The sequence below is a fragment of the Marmota monax genome, unplaced genomic scaffold (genome assembly GCF_021218885.2).
Source record: "Marmota monax isolate L192 unplaced genomic scaffold, Marmota_monax_Labrador192_F-V1.1 WCK01_AAM20220418_F8-fsc00521, whole genome shotgun sequence".
In the NCBI taxonomy this organism is placed as follows: domain Eukaryota; kingdom Metazoa; phylum Chordata; class Mammalia; order Rodentia; family Sciuridae; genus Marmota; species Marmota monax.
In genome coordinates, this window is record NW_026694603.1 from 144247 (window position 1) to 165201 (window position 20955).

Consider the following 20955-nt stretch of genomic DNA (forward strand, 5'->3'; position numbering starts at 1 on the left):
TTCTCCATGTATCTGCTGACAATGTATTGCTTCTCAGGTCCTGTCAGAATGTAAACAGAAATATGAGGAAACTCAAGCTGAACTTGAGGCCTCCCAGAAGGAGTCCCGTTCTCTCAGTACAGAGCTGTTCAAGGTGAAGAACGCCTATGAGGAATCTCTGGACCTACTTGAAACACTAAAGAGGGAAAATAAGAACTTGCAGCGTGAGTCCTCATGACCCTCACTGCCTATGCGGCCCTGACAGGACCTTCCTGTGTTTCTAGAGTCTAACTACTTCTCCCTGGTCTTTTCACACACAGAGGAGATTTCTGATCTCACAGAGCAGATTGCTGAAGGAGGGAAACAAATCCATGAATTGGAGAAAATAAAGAAGCAAGTGGAACAAGAGAAATGTGAAATTCAGGCTGCCTTAGAGGAAGCAGAGGTACATATAATTATGTTGTGAGAAAACTCCCAAGACAAACATCAGTGAAAACACTGAAAGTGGGTACCATGAGATCTATACATTATTATGGATCTGATGACAATCTGAATTTGTATGATATTTGTGAAGAACAACCTGATAATGGTTATCAAAAGCTGTAAAAACACAAATTTTCTGATCCGTTAATTGTAAGGATTTATCCCAAGAAAATAAAGTTAAAAAGAAGAAAAGCTTTAAGACAAAAATGGACAAAAAAAATTATAGAATAGCCATATAATGGCATTCCATATAGCCACCAAATAGGATTAATATGGGGAAATATTTATGATAGATCAAAATATTTGCTTTTTAAAATCAGCATACAGAGTTGCATGTACAACTTTGATTATGTAAAAAATATGTAGAAATGGGAAAACATATTAAGATGGGGAAAAAAACACATTAAGATGACTATCTCTCAGTAGAGGCACAATTGGTGGTTTTAAATTCATTCTTATACATTGCCCCTACATTCTAAAATGAACATATATTATATAATCAGAGAAATATATATTTTTAAAATGATAGTTTCTATACCAGATTAGTATATCATGAACATTTTAATTTATAAAACAGATTGAGTTCATGTTTACTACACATTAAATTTAATCACACAACTTTGCTACTACTAAAAAGAATCTTTTTGTAACAAAGCATCTTCATTACAAAGCTGTCCTATGTAATTTGTGAGTGGATAAACAAAAGCATTATTTTGCCTAGGTTTCTCTATTGTGCTTTGCACAATTAGATAAACTTATATATTAATAAGTTTGGGTCACAATGGGATAGGCTCCAGATACTCACATTTTTTTTTCATTATTAATTGATCACTGTTTTGTTCAGGCATCTCTTGAACATGAAGAGGGAAAGATTCTGCGTATCCAGCTTGAGTTGAACCAAGTCAAGTCTGAAGTTGATAGGAAAATTGCTGAAAAAGATGAGGAAATTGACCAGCTGAAGAGAAACCACATTAGGGTGGTGGAGACAATGCAGAGCACCCTGGATGCAGAGATCAGAAGCAGGAATGATGCTCTGAGAGTCAAAAAGAAGATGGAAGGAGATCTGAATGAAATGGAAATCCAGCTGAACCACGCCAATCGCTTGGCTGCAGAGAGCTTGAGGAACTACAGGAATACCCAAGGGATCCTGAAGGTAAATGGGTCCACATTAGCCTCTCAGACCAGTCAAGGAAGTTACCTGGCTGTCATTCCCCAAATACTTTGCTAGGGGTGAGCCCTTTTTTTGTCTTTTAACAAATTATGTCACTGAATGTATGAAGGCAACTAAATTAAAGGCACATAGAACAAAATATTTTAAGATACCATATAAAGAAAAGCAAAGAGAAGCCCAAAGATTAAGGTATAAACATACACAGAATTTGGTATCAGACAGGCCTAGGTTGAGTCTGTTTTGTCGCTGCCTGATTTTTAACAAGTTATTTAGCCTTTCAGAACTTCTGTTCCTTTTTCTCCAAAATAAGAATGAAATGTTCCACCTCATGGGATTACTGTGAGGATCAAATGAGATAACAGATACTATGTACTATGTAGAACATATGCACAAGGATAAACATTCATGACTCACACATTAAATAACTACTTAAAGGCAGAAAAAGAACAAAAATCTATGTCCTCTATAAGCAAGCAATATAACCATTCTCAAATTCATTCAAATGACATGCATGTCATTTCCTGTTCCTGGTACCAGTACATTCTTCTGGTTTGTCTCCTGTGATGTTTCCCATCCTCTTCATAATATCTAAAATCTTTTTTTTTTTTTTTTTTTACTTAATAGGAAACCCAGCTGCACCTGGATGATGCCCTCCGGGGCCAGGAGGACCTGAAGGAGCAGCTGGCAATCGTGGAGCGCAGAGCCAACCTGCTTCAGGCTGAGATTGAGGAGCTGAGGGCCACATTGGAGCAGACTGAGAGGAGCAGGAAAATCGCAGAACAGGAGCTCCTGGATGCCAGCGAGCGTGTCCAGCTCCTCCACACCCAGGTGAGTCAAAAGCTGATTATTGGTAAGTGATCAGTCAGATTTGTTTCTATAAATATGGATATATAAACAAGAATGAGAGATATGCTTTAAAATATCAAGTGCCATTACCTTCGGGTGATGGGATTATGGGTGATTTGGGTGTGTGTTCCTATTTAACTTTTTTATTTTATTTTTTAAGATTCTCTACCAAAAAGTGTTGTTGTTGTTATTGTTGTTAACTTAAAATTGAGGTTTGCCTCTTCAGATTATCTTCAAAACTATGAGGTAGAATAAATTTGAGTAAAGACATCTGTGTCTCCAAACTCTGAAAATGTTCCATACAGGGCGCTCATTAGGGCCACTGCCATATTTGGCTTCACTGTATCCACTGTCTCTGTGCTTCACAGGATCTTTGGCATCCCTGACATGCACAGGCATTAAGTGCAATAGCAACTCCTAGTCATTGTGACACACACAAAAAAAATGCACTTCCAAGCATTATCTGATATCCATGGAAGCAGTTTTGCTTCTCTTTGAGAATACTGGGTTGAAAATTCAACAAATTCAGAATTACCCAAGGAAGCAAGCAATGAAAGCTCACCTTCTGAGAAACTTCCTGTTTCAGGCACTTACAAAAAAGAATCTACTCTTTTCTAACACAGTATTCCTGACCTTTTAAGGATAGAATAGTAGTGCCAGGTCCCATCCACTCGAGAAGCTGAGATAGGAGGATCACAAGTTCAAAGCCAGCCTAAGTAACTTAGCAAGGCCCTACATAACTTAGCAAAACCCTTTCTCAAAATAAAAATATAAAAAATAAATGGCTGGGAAATGTTGCTCAGTGGTAAAGCACCCCAAAATTCAATCCCCAGTACCAAAACATAAAAATTAAAAAGAATAGAATATTAGTGATGTCTTATTAAAATATAATTGAAAGAGCAAATAATTAATGTCCATCAATAGGAGCATTCTTAAATTTTAGAGGTCCTTATACATAAATTAGATGACTGCTGGAGAGAGAATGAAGGAGTTTCAAACTGTGCAAATGACTGATTTCGGCACTGAACAAACATTTAAAGCTTGATGAAATGTTGGTATCAAGCCAACAACAAAACATTTGTAAAATGTGAAAAGGGCAAACTGAAAATCTTGTCAATTTCCACTGCCATTTTTTACCAGAACACTAGCCTCATCAACACCAAGAAGAAACTGGAAAATGATGTTTCACAACTCCAAAGCGAAGTGGAAGAAGTAATTCAAGAATCACGCAATGCAGAAGAGAAGGCCAAGAAAGCCATCACTGATGTGAGCAAGATGTGCATTTGTCTTCTTGACATACCTGCAGTAACTGCTACCAGCAGGTGTCATTATTTTCTTGATTTATTTGCTAAATAGGCCGCCATGATGGCTGAGGAACTAAAGAAGGAGCAGGACACCAGCGCCCACCTGGAGCGGATGAAGAAGAACTTGGAACAGACGGTGAAGGACCTGCAGCACCGTCTGGATGAGGCTGAGCAGCTGGCTCTGAAGGGCGGCAAGAAGCAGATCCAGAAACTGGAGGCCAGGGTGGGTGTTTCAATCTTTATGAACTTGAGAAAGGAAAAGGAGCACTGCCTCCTACATATGGCTTCCATTCATATCTTGGGGCAAGGGACACCTAGCCCATACCTTCAGTAGGTTGTAGTCTAATTAATATCCCATAAACTAATTACAAGTGTTTCTTGGTTGCAGGTACGTGAACTTGAAGGAGAGGTTGAAAATGAACAGAAACGTAACGCAGAGGCTGTCAAAGGGCTTCGGAAACATGAAAGAAGAGTAAAGGAACTCACCTACCAGGTAAGGGGAACAGCTTTCTAGAATATCCAGACTCCCTTACTCAGAGGGAAAATGAAACCCTGGGGACTATTTATGTGGCACTCACAAACAGATACATCTTACCTCCGTACATATAATGGGTAAAAGATGGTTTCCTATCATATACATATACTCAGCTAGGAAGATTAGGGAGGTCTTTAGAAAATAATACAGAGATGGAGATATAATTCAGTGGTAGAGCATGTACTAAGTATGGGCAAGACCCTGGGTTTAATCCCCCCCAAAACACACACACACACACACAAATACACCAAAAAAAAAAAAAAAGAAAGAAAGAAAAAGAGGAGAAAGAGGAGAAGAAAAAAGGGAAATGGCATATCAGAGAAAAGAACTGAGTAGATAAACCGAGTATTAATCCTAGTTTGGCCTGTTGATTTTTGAACTTGAATAAACTACTGATCACTCTTAAGCTTAAGCTTTAGTTTCCTCATCTATAAAACAGAAATAACAGCATCTACTTGCCAGGGAAGAGAGGTAGGGGTTAGAGAAGATGTATGTAATTCCCTAATACAATGCCTGCAAAAAGCAGACATTTAACAAGAGTGGCCACTGTTAATACAATGAGGGAATCCTCAGAGTCGGTCAAGTTTCCCCCTGGTCCACCTGCCATCATACCAACTAATTTATTTTACTACCCATAGTTGGACTAATTTCTTTGGGTTGAATGCACATTTTCAAACTTGCAGACTGAGGAAGATCGAAAGAATGTTCTCAGGCTACAGGACTTAGTGGATAAATTGCAAGCAAAAGTGAAATCATACAAAAGACAAGCTGAGGAGGCTGTAAGTATTTTTTAAGCCCTTGAGAATAGAAGCAAATTCCTACTGAGGTTAAAAGAATGTGTTAATGAGAAAAAAGGAACAAAGAATCTACCATTTATATATATTAAGAAAGGTGAATTTATAAATATGAATTTATCCCCTAGATCTTAATTGCAAATTAGGACTTCAAGAGAATATATTTTTATTATTAAGCACTTTGTAAGGGATGAGGGATAAAGAAAGTTCTAAATAACCCACTTACTTGATAGCTGCAAAGAATATATAGTAGAAACTCTAACACCAGGATGAATATTCCTCTCCCTTCAGATATACGCAAAACGAATGGTTCTTAAAAGCCACACCAATCTTTTACCTGAACTGGTGACTTGTTCACTCCCTACCAGTATCATCAATGGGGGCTCTTGTTCCTGTGTCTGCTCTAGCTACCTTAAGATCGTGGTGAAAGGGCTGGGGGTGTAGCTCAGTGGTAGAGTGCATGCTTTGCATACATGAAGCCCTAGGTTCAATTCTCAGCACTGGGGGGTTGGGGGGGGGGGGAAGATGTTGGAAGATTCTCCAGCCATACATTTCCTGGTTGTCCCCTGAACTCTTCCAGATACATGTGGTGGGTAGGAAGGAAGGAAGAGAAGGAGAACAGAAAAGGAAAGGAGGCACAAATGGCAATGAGTCAAACTAACAGAGGTGGTCTTTCTCTTCCTTGCCTTTCTCTATAGGCTGAGTCAAACATGGCAAAACAATACTTGTGGGATTTTTCCTAAGTTATAATTTGACCTTACATTTACTTACTGAACTCTATTGGAATATCTGGGTCTTCTTCCTTTCCAGCCCAGGACATGCACCATGAATAATATCTGGGCTTGACAAGAGTCTGACCCTTGTACTCCAAAACTATTTCTCCTTTTCTTCTTTCAAGTAAAAATTGAAAATGAAGTTATGAATTCTCTCTAGATTTTAAGTCAGATGTGGCAAACAGAACATGAGAAAGAAGTATCTGACTAGAGGAAATAATCCTGTGTAATGACAAGTACAATGAGGACAAAAGTCACAATTCTCTCTCTATTCTTAGGAGGAACAATCCAATGCTAATCTAGCTAAATTCCGCAAGCTCCAACATGAGCTGGAGGAGGCTGAAGAACGGGCTGACATCGCAGAATCCCAGGTCAACAAACTTCGAGTGAAGAGCCGGGAGGTGCACACAAAAATTAGTGCAGAGTAAACACACCTGCCTGATGTTGCCAAGTGGTTGAGAAATGCACAAAATGTGCTATTTTTAATCGCTTGCTTTATCACGTTCATTTTTCTCTTCATGTTAAATAAATAAAACCTACGGTAAATTTATTAACTAAAAGACTTATATTTTAATTTGGAAAATTATTTACTTACAGGTACAGTTCTCACCTACCTATTTTAACGTTTATTTTGTACCTCCATTACCATCCACTGCCCCTTCCCCCACGTTTCCCACAGACACATATTAACATCTTTTGTAGAGCTTATTTTTATTAAATTTCTCTAGACTGTTACAAATTACTAAGGAAAACATTCTCTGATGACACCTCTCCAAACAGACCCACTCATTTAACCATTCCATAAATAGATATTAAATATTTACTGTGTGTTAAATACCGCTCTAAGTAGGGAACAAAACATATTCTAGAAGAGAGAAAAGCAAGAAACAAGTAAGTAACCATATAATGTATAAGATGATAAGTGCTAGTGAAAAATTAAAAGTAGAGGAAGTCAGTCACAATTTTATAGAGAGTAGGTAAGTGGGTGAGCTGCAGCGACAGGAAGAAGGTCAATGTGGCTGAAAGAAATGAATGAGACAGACAGTTCTAACATGAGAGAAAAACCAGGGATGCAGATCATCTAGGGACTGAGTGCCACTCTAAGGCCTTACTTTTACCTTTACCTCAGAGTGAAGCAGGAAAGCTTTGGAGGATTTGAAGAAGAAAAGTGATATCAACATGCATTTTAAAAGAATCACTTTGTCTGCTGGCTTGTATAAAGAATGAAGAGAGCAAAGGAAGAAACTGGGAAACCGATTATGCACCTATTGCAAAATAAAAGGTTAAAAAATGTCAATGGCTTACACCAGAGAAATAGCATTAGGAGAGGATCAGAAGTGGATGAATTCTAGATTTACTGAAGGTAGCACACATAGGATTTTCAGGTAGGTTAGCTGAAAGAGGGAAAGAGGGAGAGCGAGAAGAAAAGAGGAAAGAAGGAGTGAGGGGAACATAGAGGGAGAGAATGAACTATGAAAAGAGGGATGAAGGATAAAATAACTTTGGAGAAGTACAATATCAAAGCCGGCCTTCAGAAAGAAGGAAAGCAGTAGAACAAAAATGCAATCTAGAAAAGACTATACTTCACGTACTCCTTCTTCCACCTTCTAGCATCTAATCTTCCCCACCTCTCAACCCCTACCAATCTCAATCCTTTACAGTATAAATTGTTCATCTCATAATCTCAAATATGTCTATAATTAATAATAACAGTTTGAAACAAAAACAAAGACAAATTTTTCATAATGTCTCTTGAAATTTTGGGTCAAAGAAGAAATCAAAACCACAATCATGAAAACTACTAAATGTAAACCTTAAGAGAAAATCTTTGTGACCTTAGATTAGGCAATAATTTCTTAGATCTAACACTAAGAGCATAAGCCATGAAAGAAAAATTAATAAATTGGACTTCATCAAAATTTAAAGCTTCTGCTCTTCATTAAATACTGTTGTGAAGAATGAAAAGATAAACCAGAAGCTAAGAAATAGTTTTTGCAATTTATATCCTTCATAAAAGACTTGTATTCTGAATAAAAAACAAATCTAAAAGTTCAATTAAAAAAACACCCAAAACTTTAAAAGGTTTAAACAAATGTTACACTAAAGAAAATAGGCATGCTGGGTACGGTGGCATACACCTGTAATCCCAGCCACTTGGGAAGCTGAGGCAGGAGAATTGCCAAATTCAAGGTCAACCTAAAGTAATTTAGTGAGACTTTGTCTAAGATTAAAAAATAAAAGGGCTGGGGATGTGGCTTAGTGGTTAAGCATCCCTGAGTTCAATCCCCAGTATCAAAAGAGTAAAAAGAAGAAAACAACAAAGGAGAAGAAGACGGAGAAGGTGACAGAGAAGACAACAAAATAGAAGGAGGAGATGGAAGAGGAGGAGAGAAAACATGCAGAATTTCAAAAACCGAAAAATGCTCAGCATCATGAGTCAATAGGAAAATACCAATTAAAACATGAGATACCACTATACACCTATTTCAATGATTAAAAGACCAAGAGTTAGCCCAGAAGTGGTAAAATGGGCCTCTCACAGCTACTAGTCATAATGTAAAATGGTACAACCACTTTGGAAAACAGTTTGGCAGCTCTTTAAAAGTTGATAAATTATACATATGAGCCAGCCATTCCATTTCTGGTTATTTATCCAAGAGATATCAAAATATACATCCACATAAACACTTGGGCACAAATGTTTACAGCATATTCATTTCCAATAGTCAAACACTGGAATCCGAATGTCCACCAACAGATGAATGGATAAATTGTGGAACATAAATAAATGGAATTCTACCCAAAAAAATAAAAATCTCAAAATATTTACTTTTTTTTTAATAGTACAGGGGTTTGAACCCAGGGGTGCTCTACCACTGAACCACATCCCCAGTTCTTTTTATTTTATAATTTGAGATAGGGTCTTGCTAAGTTGCCAAGACTAGATTTAAACTTGCTATTCTCCTGCCATGGACTCCCCAGTCACTGAGATTAGAGGCATGTGCCACCACTCCCAGCAGATAATTACACTTATTGAAAGTAGCACAACACCTCTCCAAAAAAGTACATACTGTATGATTCCATATATATAAAATTTCTAGAAAATGAAAACTAATCTATAGTGACAGAAAAAAAAAACTAATGGTATGCAGAGGGAAGTTAAGGGAGAATAAAGAGGACAGTAGGAGAGAGCAAGAATCGTCTTGGGGTTAATGAACATGCTTATTATTAACTAAGACGATGGTTATACAAGTGTGTACACATCAAACTTAGGCTGTATACTTTAAATGTGCTGTTTATTACATGCCAATTATACTTACACAAAGCTATTAAAAATTCTTCATTGAGGGAAATACTACAACACTTGAATATTGCATATCAAATTTTAAAGCCAGAATTAAAAATTTTGAAAGGAATTGCAGTAAACCGGTTCATTAGTTCACTGATATTTTACTATGCTGAGTTCTCCATTTCATGACTACAGTCTATTTCTCCATTTATTTATATCTTGACTTAATCAGTGTTTTGTAGTTTCTAACATGTAAGTCCTGTGCATTTTGTTAGATTTACACATTTTACTTTTTTTGTAGTAAACATAAATGATAAATCTTGGACTTCCAGTGAGGTTATTGCCCAGGAATCCATGATAAATTGAAAATATCCTACTCCAAACATGCATTTAATACATCTAACCTACCAACCATCCTAGCTTAGAAACACAAGACATCAGATATCAGTTGTTTCCCCTGGTGATCAGAGGGCTGACTGGGAGCTGCAACTCAAGAGACAGTTCTACCGCATATTAGCCTGGGAAAAGACCAAAATTCAAATTTCAGTTTCTATTATATATATGTATATATGTATGGCTTTCATACACTTGCAAAACCAGAACTTCTGTCTGTACACAGACCTATCATAAATTGGGGAGGGTCTGTGCTTTATATCATCAAAAAAATTACAAAATATGTTCTAAAAGCAGAATACAAAACTGTGCTTACAAACTGATACTTCAGTTGCATGTGTTTAGGAACACATACAAACATGTTAGAAAATGGTGGGAAGGGATTTAACCAAGATAGACATAACCTCTGTGATAAAATTTTAGGAGCTGTTTGGGCAAATGTTATTTAAAGGATAAAAATTACATTTAAATGGGAGGAATAAATTCAAGAAATGTATTACACAGCATGATTCCTATACCTAATGACAATATTAATAATTATTATACTATTAATAATTCATTATAATTATATAAAATAATTATTAATAAGAATTATGGATTATTTTTGAAAGATGCTGAGAGTGTATGTGTTTTCACCACAAAATAAATATGGGAGGCAAAATATCTATAATTAGCTACATTTAAATATTTCCTTTTGTGTGCATGCATATAGGTGTGACTGTATGTGTGTGCATACAAATACATGCATAACACAAAAATATTTCAAAACATCATGGAGTACATGACGAATACCTGCAATTTTGTCAATTAAAGAATAAATTTGAAAAAAATAAAATTTTTCTTCATTATGGTTCATTATATTTTTTAATGTGTTTATTACTTTGGGAAATATTTAAAGGCTCATATTTTTAAAAAGTAAATAAAAATAATCTGCCTCTTAAGATTTCCTATCCAGTTTTCATCACAACTGACAACAGAAAGGTGAAGGGGAGAGGGTCATTTGATGGATGAGACCATTAGCACAGCTGCTAAAAGCTGTGGCCTTTCATCCAAGCTTTCTGTACGGATTAACATTCCAGGGCTAACACCCAGCAGCTGTCAGTGGGCAAACTTAAATTCTGCCTCCTGGCTGTGGCAGAGGTTGGAGCACATGTTCCACATATCAGTGTCCCCAAACACCTTCACCGAAGACTTCATCGGTCACATTTTCCTAAGTGGGAAGCTGAAGCAGCAGCCCTGGGCAGATTCTTAAGCCCTACTTAAGGATGGAATTTACCACTGGATTCCTCCCTCCTGGGCTCCACAGGTCACCAAGATGCTGCTTCCGGAGGCCACAAGCAGGGACTGAGGGGAGGGGGCTCTCCATGATGAAAGAGAAAAAACATCCCGCCTTAGGGACTGCACCCCCAAACAAGGCTTTTCTTAGATTCCATTAACCTGACCTTCAGGAGAGGACGGACAGTTTTTTTCAGCTCCCAACAGAAACCCCGCCCGTGGCGCTCTCGGGGAAATGGAGAGGATGAGCGGTGGTACCAGGGCTCAAATGATGAGAAATTCTGTTAAAAGCATGCACAGAGAAGATGGTTCTTCCACAGCAATGGAACCTTTTTATCCACTATTTTGAAAAAAAAAAAAAAAAAAAAAAAGATTGCTATACACACATTTTAGTACCCAAACTGGATTTTTTATGACATATACTATGTCAATATAATATACGATATTATGATAATATACATGCAAAAATTTTAATGGGATTTAGAAACTCTAAAGAATTTTCCAGAACTTTCCTTCAGGCTCAGTCATGTCACGTGCCCTGCCTTCAAATTCCCTTTGCGTTCGGTTTTACACACTCGCCACCACAGTCCTTCACACAGTCACTCACTGGGGTCACACGACACAAGCCAATCGCACTCCAGTCCCTAAGGAACCCTCCAATGCGCACTACCCACCAAAACCGGGTACTGCCTCCAGACCAGCGCCAATCATGGCGCAGGGTTACTTCCTGCCTCAGCCTGGCCCCTCCCCTGATGCTCTGGAAGTGATTCCTGTCTCCTGTTAGCAATTGAACTGGGGTCGCTCTCCCGGATGTAGTGTGTCTCCCTCAAAACTGATCGCCCCGTTTCCGTGTGTTTTCAGTGTTGTGACCACACACGCGTCTGTACCCCAACTAGGTCGTAAGGGGGTTGAGAAAATAAACTTAATCCCCACTGCCTGGAATAGTTTCATTTATTGAATGAAAAAGCAGACGTTCACTACAGGATTTTTGTTCGAAAGAATGAAGCAATGTTGAGCAGAAAAAGAGCAAGCAAAGCCCGCATGGCCTCACTTCCACGTGGAACCTTAGGATAGATGACTTCATCAGGGCCAGTTCCACTACTTGACTACTCTGGAGGCTGAGGTAGGAGGATCACTTCATCCCAGGACTTCCTGGCCAGCATGGATAACATAGCCAGACCCTGATAAAAATAAAATAAATTAAAAAAAAAATTCAAAGAAATGGCCACTAGAATTTGGAGCAAGGTTGGCGTCAGGGGATGATGGGTGGTCAAAGGTACAAAATTACAACAGATAGGAGAAATAAGTTCTGGTACTCTATGGTACAAGAGAGTGACTCTGGTTACTGGTAAAATACATTTCAAAGTAATTAGAAGAGAGGATTCTGAGTATTCTCAACCACAGAGAAATGATAAATATACAAGGTGATGGATAGGCTAACTGCCCTGATTTGATCAATATGCAACGTATACATGCATCAATAATGAAATTGTACCCCATAAATTGTACAGCTATGAAATGTCATTAAATAAAGAAAAATATCGGGTAATAGAGCTACCAGCAAAGGATAAGGAAAAATAAAATTGTCTTTATTATAACAACTGACATTTAAAACATAAAGTCCTAGGGCTAGGGATATAAGCCAAATGGTAGAGCATGTGTTTAGCATGCACAAGGCCCTGGGTTTGATCCCCAGCACTACAAAAAAAAAAAAAGTACTAAGTGGAATTCAGCCCAATGGGCTTACTTTAATTTGCAAGGCTCTAAACCATATGACCCCTGCCACTTCAATGCCACCAGTAGTTTCATCCTGCACCAGTGATCGCCTTCTGTTCTTGCCCAGCCACACTCACCTCCTAGGGTCTTTGCTTTTGTTTCCCCCTTTGACATTCTTGCGGCTTGCTCCTTCATTTCAGTTGCGAACTAGTTCTTCTCAAATATTACCTCCTCAGAGAAACTGTCACTGATCCATCTAAGTAGACACCACAGGTCCACTATATCCTTAATCTGCTTTCCTTTCCATTGGAGCATTTATCACTAAGTGACATCTTAGTATATATCTAGTTGTCTGTCCCCACACAAACATACAACCTAGATGTAATTTCCATGAGGGCAGAGCCCGGCACATAAAATCTTCCTTATACATAGTATTTGTTCAATAATGTTTGATGAATAAGCAATCGAATGAGTGCATTCTCGCTGTGTGGCTGGCTCCCTGCTGAGTACTTTATACAGCTTTGAATCAGCAGTTCCAGGTGAAAATTTCTTCAACATCCTAGTTTGGTAGGAGATCTCAAACTGGTTTCACTTAGCCCCCATCTTGAGGCCAGGCTTAAGGACTTTGCCATCACACCCCACCAACTTTTCTATTGCAAGAACTCCCTCAGCCCTAAGCAACCAGGATGACTGTCATCCTACTTTCACGTATCCAGGTTCTTATTCTCCCTGTTTGTTTTATTATTGTGTATGGGAGGAAAAGAGGTTGACCTAAGAGTGTTTGGGCTGTCTGAACAGTATGCTAGTTGTGTGTAGGGGTGTAAAGAGAGGATTTGATGGATGATGGACAGGCTGTGGGTTAGCTCCTGGGTCTTACCACACCTAGTATAAAAGATGCAGAAGAACAACATTGACCAAATTTCCAGACCTTTCTGTCCGTGGCAGTGGTTGGTGCATTGTCCAGAAAAAGCTCGTGATTCCTCAATCTCAGGTCCTTCTATTGACATGACCCTAACCATTCTGCCCCTTCCCAAACTATTCATTGACTCAGAACCCATCTTAGAGATAGTAAACTAAAAATCAGAAAGGTTAAGTAACTGCCCAAATTCACATAACTTAAGTGGTAAAGTCAAAATTTGGTTCACACACATTCTAATACTCAAGATCCATTCTTAGTTACTACATTATCATGCATATTTAATAATATAAATATATACTTTGTGTCCAACAAAGGATGTAGCTTTTTGAGGGTACATTGTTAAGACCCCAATGGTAGTAATTAAAAGCAGTTCATCATTTTTTTCCTTAGTTCTGGTAAGACTTTAAGCAACTGAAGTACCAAAACATGGTTAATAGATAAAACAAAGGCAAGTGAAAGGAGACCCTAACTCTCACAGACATCTGTCAAGGTTATGAAGCCAGGCAGGAAAATCTCCAGTTTACTGAACCGACATAGCTGGTAGGATTTATTCGCTGAACAGAATGTTCCCAGACCAGCCACACAATCATGTTATTTTCAGAGAGATTTATACGTAATTCAGAGCAGCGTGTATAATTCTGAAAGCATTAATGTCTTACGGGATCTTGTAAAGCCAGGAGCAATGGTCTTCTAACAGAAAGACAAGCCAGATTTGGAGTCAAAAATGTTTGTTTCCACTCTCCCAATTACTAGCTGTATGACTAGTCACCTAACCTTTTGAGCCTCAGTTTCCCATCTGTAAAATTGTAATGTCTATCTCCTCATTGCCATTTAATAAGAATCAATTTAAATAATGCCCTTGAATTCCCCTTATCAATTTTTGGAATGCACATTTTCAGTATGTAAATGCCAGCCGTGAAGAAAGTTACAGATTATACTGGAAAGTTCTGCACTTACGCTCTTGGATTTGAATAAAATGAAGAGAGGGTCAGTTTTTACCTTCAGCATGAATTAGGCGATCTGTCCAAGACCTCAACTTCTGATTCTGTAAGGTGGGAGTTAGACTAGATAATATGCAAGGCTCTCTTTAGTTCCAGAATCTAATCTTCTCCCTCAAATCCTTAGTTAAGCAGTTCAGATATGAATTAGCATCATTTACTAAATGTACCTGTCCTGTGACTTTCATCCAGAAATTTCTGGTCCTGACTGGGCAACTCCCTGCTGCTCTTTGAAACTTCATCTGTTACATAAGCTCTTAGATACTCTGAGTTGTGAGGGGTAAGACATGATCCTCTTATCAGCACAATTAATTGCCCTTTCTTCTCAAGTAGCCTTCTGAAGAATGACCTTGACCGCACTTTTTCCGAGTCCTCTCTATCTGGCTTTGCTACTGCTTTCTCCTCCTTACTGCGCCATCCAAATCTACATTTTCTCTGAATGCATCTTAATTCTTGATTGATGTCAATATGGTATCCTAGGAAAATCAGGAAAACTTTTTCCTCCTCCTTAACACCTGTTCCTGTCATAATCCCCTGCCTTCAAAGCGGCCACCCCCACCATCCTGCTAATATTACTGTCAGGATCACCTCCCTGGCCAGTTCAATGCCCTGTTCCTGGTCCTGTCTTTCTTTGGCTTTCTGTAGTGTTCTTTTTCATATATATATATATATATATATATATATATATATATATATATATATATATATATATTTTATTGAAAAATGTCACTTCCCTTGACTTCCTTTGACGTTAATAAAAGTTACCTACATTTTACAGTTGACAAGATAACTATGCTAGGAGACTGAAGAAAATCCATATTCACAGAACTCTTCTCAGGTTTCAGAGAGAGATGGTGAGGGTGTGATGTAGGAGCTATAGACCACAGTGGAAATATTGGGGGTAAAGATGAGACCCTCTAACATAAGAAAATTCTTGGAGGTGATTGAATATGCTATTGCTTTGATTGTAGCAATGATATCATGGATGTATACATAGGTCCAAACTCATCAAATTGTATACATTAAATACATGCAGCTTTTTGATTATTAATTATACCTCAATACAGATGTAGACAAAAATAAATTAAAAAGCAAAGAAAAAAAATATGAGATCCCATTTCCCTGACAGAGCATCTGTGAGTAGAAAGAGGTAGACACCAAACTTGCTTCTGAAGATGGATGCAATCTTCACTTGAGGACTGAATCACCCAATGAGTAGAAATGCAGGTCAAATGGCTGAGTTATTTGGTTCCAAAAAGTAGAAGAACAAATGAATATCACTAATGGGTAGGGAAGACATATAGAGAACGAAAGAAACAACTACCAACATCAGTGTGAAGAAAACTGAACTTGACAGAACAGCCATTTCTGGTGAAAATTGTGAATTTTACTCTGAGGTATGTAATGTAATCTTCTATGTTTCCCCCTTTACTCCAGTAAAGTTTGCATTGCTCATTTACATTTTGAGTGGTGGCAGATTATTTGCTGAAACCTGTGTCAGGGTCACAGAGATGAAAATGTATTGTTTGGTATGAACTAGAAACTCCATGCTGAGATGGCCACCTATAGATGATGTACACAATGTCTAATTTGATCCCCCATTTCATCCTCATAACTTGGGCAGAAAAAGAAAAAAAAAATCTGACTTTTTTGGCAGAGGGGATTTGCTGAGAGAGGTAAATCAATTTGCCAGTCAGTAAATGGCAGAAGTAAGATGTTGTCTTAGCCTGTTTTCTGTTGCTATCACATAAAAATTGAGGCTGGAAACTTCCTAAAGAAAAGAAGTTTGTTTTGTTCGTGATTCTGGTAGCTGGATAATACAAACAGCCCGACACAGCATCTGAGGGTGCTCTGGCTCTGTCACAACCTCACAGTGGCAGGAGCATGTTTAAGAGACAAGCTCTATATGCAGAAGAGATCACATGACAAGAGATAAAGCAAGGGGCTGGGATTGTGGCTCAGTCGTACAGTGGTCGCCTAGCATGTGTGAGGCCCTGGTTTCCATCCTCAGCACCATATAAATAAAATAAAGGTATTGTGTCCAACTACAACTATAAAAATATATATTTAAAAAAAGAGAGATAAAGCAAGAGACAAGGGAAGGGTTAGTCTCACTCTTTTATAACACCCACTCTCTTGGAAACTAACCCATTCCTGTGAGACCTAATCCACTTTGAGAAACTAGCATTAATCCCTTCCTGGGGATGGTCATGGCTCAATCACTTCCCCCAGGCCCACCTCTTAAAGGCTCCAATACCTTCCAATACCATTACATCCCATGAGAGAGAAATCATATCTAAACCAGAGCATGGCTGGACCCACTTGGGTCTTCTGACTCCAACAAGAAAATATTGCTTCTCACTCTGATATTGGCTTAATTCCAGAATGGAGATCAGTCAATATGATCGGTCCAGAATGTGTTCAGTCAATGTGATCACATCAGCATGTTTTCTCCAAACTGTAGCGTTCACACAGATCAGCAAGTTTTTGCCAAACTGCAGTGTTCACAAAGATCACCCTGAAACATACTCCTTTTACCTCTTGAGGTTAAGAAGTTCTCTTTTCTTGCTGTTTCTAAGTAGAATATGGTAGAAGGAAAACAAAGAGCCTGCATAATGTTCTTTTTGAATCTGTAGGTGGGCTCAGCCTAACCACTGTGAAAACCACCATCTGGTGCTTTGGAAAGTTTTAACAGAGTTGAATTCTTAGGGACATCCAGAGGTAGATTCTAACCATCTTACTGCCTACCTTCCCCCAGGATTATGGAGTCATCAGAGTCAATATGTCACATCAGCAAGTGTTCACCAAATTTTTTAGTCAATAAATAGTTTTAGGTGCCCAGGTTTATTCTTCACCATTATATCCTATTCATCAGGTCTAAATATATCTCTACCATCAGGTCTAGACCCATCTTTAAAAAAGAAATTATATATATAAAATCTGCTCACCCACCAGGTATGGTGGTGCATACCGATCATCCCAGTAACTTGAGAGGCTGAGGCAGGAGGATCGTAAGCTCAAGGCCTCAGCAACTTATGAGACCCTCAAAAACTTAGTGAGAACCTGCCTCAAAATAAAAAGGGCTGGGGATGTAACTCAGTGGTAAAGCACCTCTGGATTCTATCCCTAGAACTTCAGAAAAAGAAAAAAAATCCACTCACAAATCATAAAATGTTCCCCTCTGTTCTCAGAATAATGCCCTGACTTCTTAAGTGGGCACTGGAAATCTATCACAAACCTGCCCAGCCTACTTCTCCAGCCTTCACTTCCATGTTAACCCTACCTGACCCAAATCCTGCACTATAGCCAGGCTCACACGAACAGCCTGTCTGAAACATATCCTAGGAAGTCTTGTTTTCTTTTTCTTTTTTTTTTTTTTGGAAGTCTTGTTTTCAAGCCATGATTTTTTAGTTCCTCAAGAACCTCCTCCCTGTTCTCTCTGTATAAAAATCCACTTCCTTTCCATTGGGGGTGTAGCTCAATAGTGAGGGCTTGCTTAGTTTGCAAAAGCCTCTGTGATCTATCTCTAGCAGGGGGGGAAAAAATCAACTCCTTTAAGAGAAAATGGAAGAAGAGAGAAGAAAAGCATGGCTTTGGAATTAGAAACCCTGGATTTCCACTAACTATGGGGCCTTTGGACAACCCTTTAACCCCCTAAGGCCAGTGTCCCCATTTGGACACTGGGAATAATAGCAATATAAATGGTATAATTCCTTCAGTCTTGTAGAGAAAATTAAACATAATAAATTATACAATGATGGTATGCAAACTGGAAAGAACTAGAAAACATTATTATCTATGTACTCAAAATGATTATTATCTTAGTCACCACGCCCTTCCAAATCTCTCTCCTCCTCCAAAGTATTAATATTATCATTAAAAGCATTTTGATAATATTTTATATATACAACGTACTTCATGGTTTTCAGACACCACTGTGATCCCACTCCTTTGGGTACTTAGTTTTCATCTTATCCTATCCATGCCTATACACTTTGTTCCCATCTCCACTGTCAACTCCTTTAGGACACTGACCCTATCTCATGGGCCTGGTTCCCCATTCCCAGTACAGAGCTCTGTACCATCCATGCAACTCAAAAATGACATGATTCCAAAAGTGAGAGGTTATAATCAGAGGCTGTAGAGTCGGAGAGGGTCTGAGCCCCATTTCCACTGCCCCGTACCTGTGTGGCCCTGAGTGAGTTCCTTAAACTCTTAGGGCTCAGCTTCCTTGGCCATAAAATGGGAATGACATTGGTGCCTGCCTCACAGAATGATTATGAAACTTCAGTGAACTAATATGGATACAGCTTGACATGTGATGAGTTCTTAATAAGCCTTAACCATTACTATTAAATGAAACTGAGAGTCTGATCCCATGATTTTTTACCTTATCACTTCAGGCTTCTTTCAATATAGATTCCCCTGTGAATTTTCTTGGTTTATTTATTCACCAGAACATTTACTAAGCACCTGTTACATGAAGAAAAAAAAAAGTATTCCTTCAATAAAAGCAGCTGTATGTATGCCTGATAGCTTTCTGTTGCTCTTTTCTGGGCCAAAATTTCTAAATGGATCTCATCCCTCAGCCTTCCACTTTTGTTTTATAGAGCAGAGACTAAAGAAGTTGATGTTCCAACATTGGGAACTTCCGAGTTCCCAAAAAAGTTATTCAGGACTGGGGAAGTAGTTCAGGGATACAGCACTTGCTTAGCATTTGTGAGGCCCTGAATCCCAAACAATAAATTTATTCATATTTCTTTATCAAAAGAATTCTCAGATTCTTTAACACACTAATATTTATATGACTCTATCAGGAGAGAATAGAATTTGCCCCATTTCCTAAAAGTATTTAATCAGGGAACCTTTAGAATCAGCCTGTTTTGGAAAATGCTGTGGAGAAATTCTATTCCCTTCTACTCCTATTCCACCTACATATTCATTTTTGACTAATGCAACTTATCCTTTGAAAGTGGCCCATGTGAGACTCTACACTCTGGAGGACTCAACAGAGAATCTTCAATTCAGCAAACATTGGTAATATACAATTTAAACACATCAGACTGTTTCTGTGAGTGGCTTGAACTTCTACATGTACAAATTCTCCTACATATTTAAATATCATTTGTTGTATCCCCAAAATCCCCTGAGCAACCATAGGAGTTGTCCCAAAGACTTTTTTGTTTCAATTAGAACCCTCTAAATCTTATTTATTCTTACTTTCATCTGATCTTAACTTTGTAATCTCAATTCATAGCCGATTTTAAAAAGAAAAACCAGGCTAGTAGAGGTAAACTTATTAACCACAGAAAGAAAGTACACCAGAGAGGCTGATCCTGAAGGTAAAAATATAAAAAGCTGGGCACGGTGGCTCATGCCTATAATCTCAGCTACCAGACACCCTGAGGTAAGGGATCCCTTGAACTCAGGAGTCCAGGCCAGCCTGGGCAACATAGCAAGACCTTGATTCGAAAAGCAAAACCAAACACAAACAGGATATAAAAGCTTAAAAATAGAAATATTCACTTCAGCCTAGGAACAATGAGTGCAGGGCAAAACCCACTAAGAACCTAATATCCATGATGACCTCACTACATCATTTCCCAGAACCCTTGAATGGTTCAGAAAAAGTTAAATTCTATATTAAAGAATATTAAGGATATTAAATAAAGCAAAAAAACGAGTAATACATTTTGGAAAACTTTCCTCCTACAGTGAATTTTTAACAAACAAATTAGCAAGACTGGCTGTGTCAAATGGTCAATCTTACATTTTCCAGGAATTTCTAAAACAAGGAATACTACTCCATCCACATCAATGCTAAGTAGGTGAGGTGTAGTTACTGTCCATGCTATTGATCGTCCATCACTTGACATATCAGCCTGCGTTTCTGCCCTTCGCTGACCTTCTTAGCACACTCTGCCCCAGTTCCACTCAGCCCCTAGGACTCTCTAAGTCTCAAAGATCTGTGTCCAACGTCAAAATCCCTATGCAGCTGACTTGGCATTATGCAGCCTCCGCTGGTCATTTATCCAAGTAATTTAACAAGAGTGAGAGATCAGGGCTACGACGCATTTACATCTAACAAGTAAATGGTGATCCCCCAAATATAGCCAAGTTGGAGTGCTGGGCTGGCAGATTTGGGAGTATAAAGAGAGCTGGGGGCCACACTCCTGAAATTGCTCCGACCGCAGCATCTAAAGGTAAGTACACACAAATGTCCGCTTTTTTCCTCCATGTAGCAATGATTAACCTGATCAGATTACCAGTGAAGAAGGGAAGGTGACACAGAGCACTTAAAATGTAAGGTCCCTTGTTAAGGGCAATGTCAGAGATAATATGGCAAGGCAAGACACCTGTCTCTTCAAGATTTTACAAGGGGCAGAAAGACAAGAATAAAAGCAATTATGACTTAAAAAAAAAATCCACGCTGCTGAAAAAAACTGAATATAACGCTTAATCCACCTCCCATTCTCAAAG

The 20955-nt window shown here is 38.5% G+C and overlaps 1 protein-coding gene across 1 annotated transcript in view; it reads left to right on the forward strand.

Annotated features, from left to right (window-relative positions):
• The window catches only part of LOC124077643 (myosin-8), a 29785-nt gene extending 23340 nt beyond the window's left edge, over nt 1-6445 (forward strand). Inside the window, exons 32-40 of the mRNA XM_046422099.2 lie at nt 38-203; nt 300-424; nt 1307-1615; nt 2258-2461; nt 3620-3745; nt 3836-4006; nt 4172-4276; nt 5002-5097; nt 6164-6445. Of these exons, the coding sequence (XP_046278055.1) occupies nt 38-203; nt 300-424; nt 1307-1615; nt 2258-2461; nt 3620-3745; nt 3836-4006; nt 4172-4276; nt 5002-5097; nt 6164-6313 (1452 nt within the window). The 3' untranslated portion in view covers nt 6314-6445. The remainder of the gene's footprint in view (nt 1-37; nt 204-299; nt 425-1306; nt 1616-2257; nt 2462-3619; nt 3746-3835; nt 4007-4171; nt 4277-5001; nt 5098-6163) is intronic.
• Nucleotides 6446-20955: the final 14510 nt, after the last annotated feature.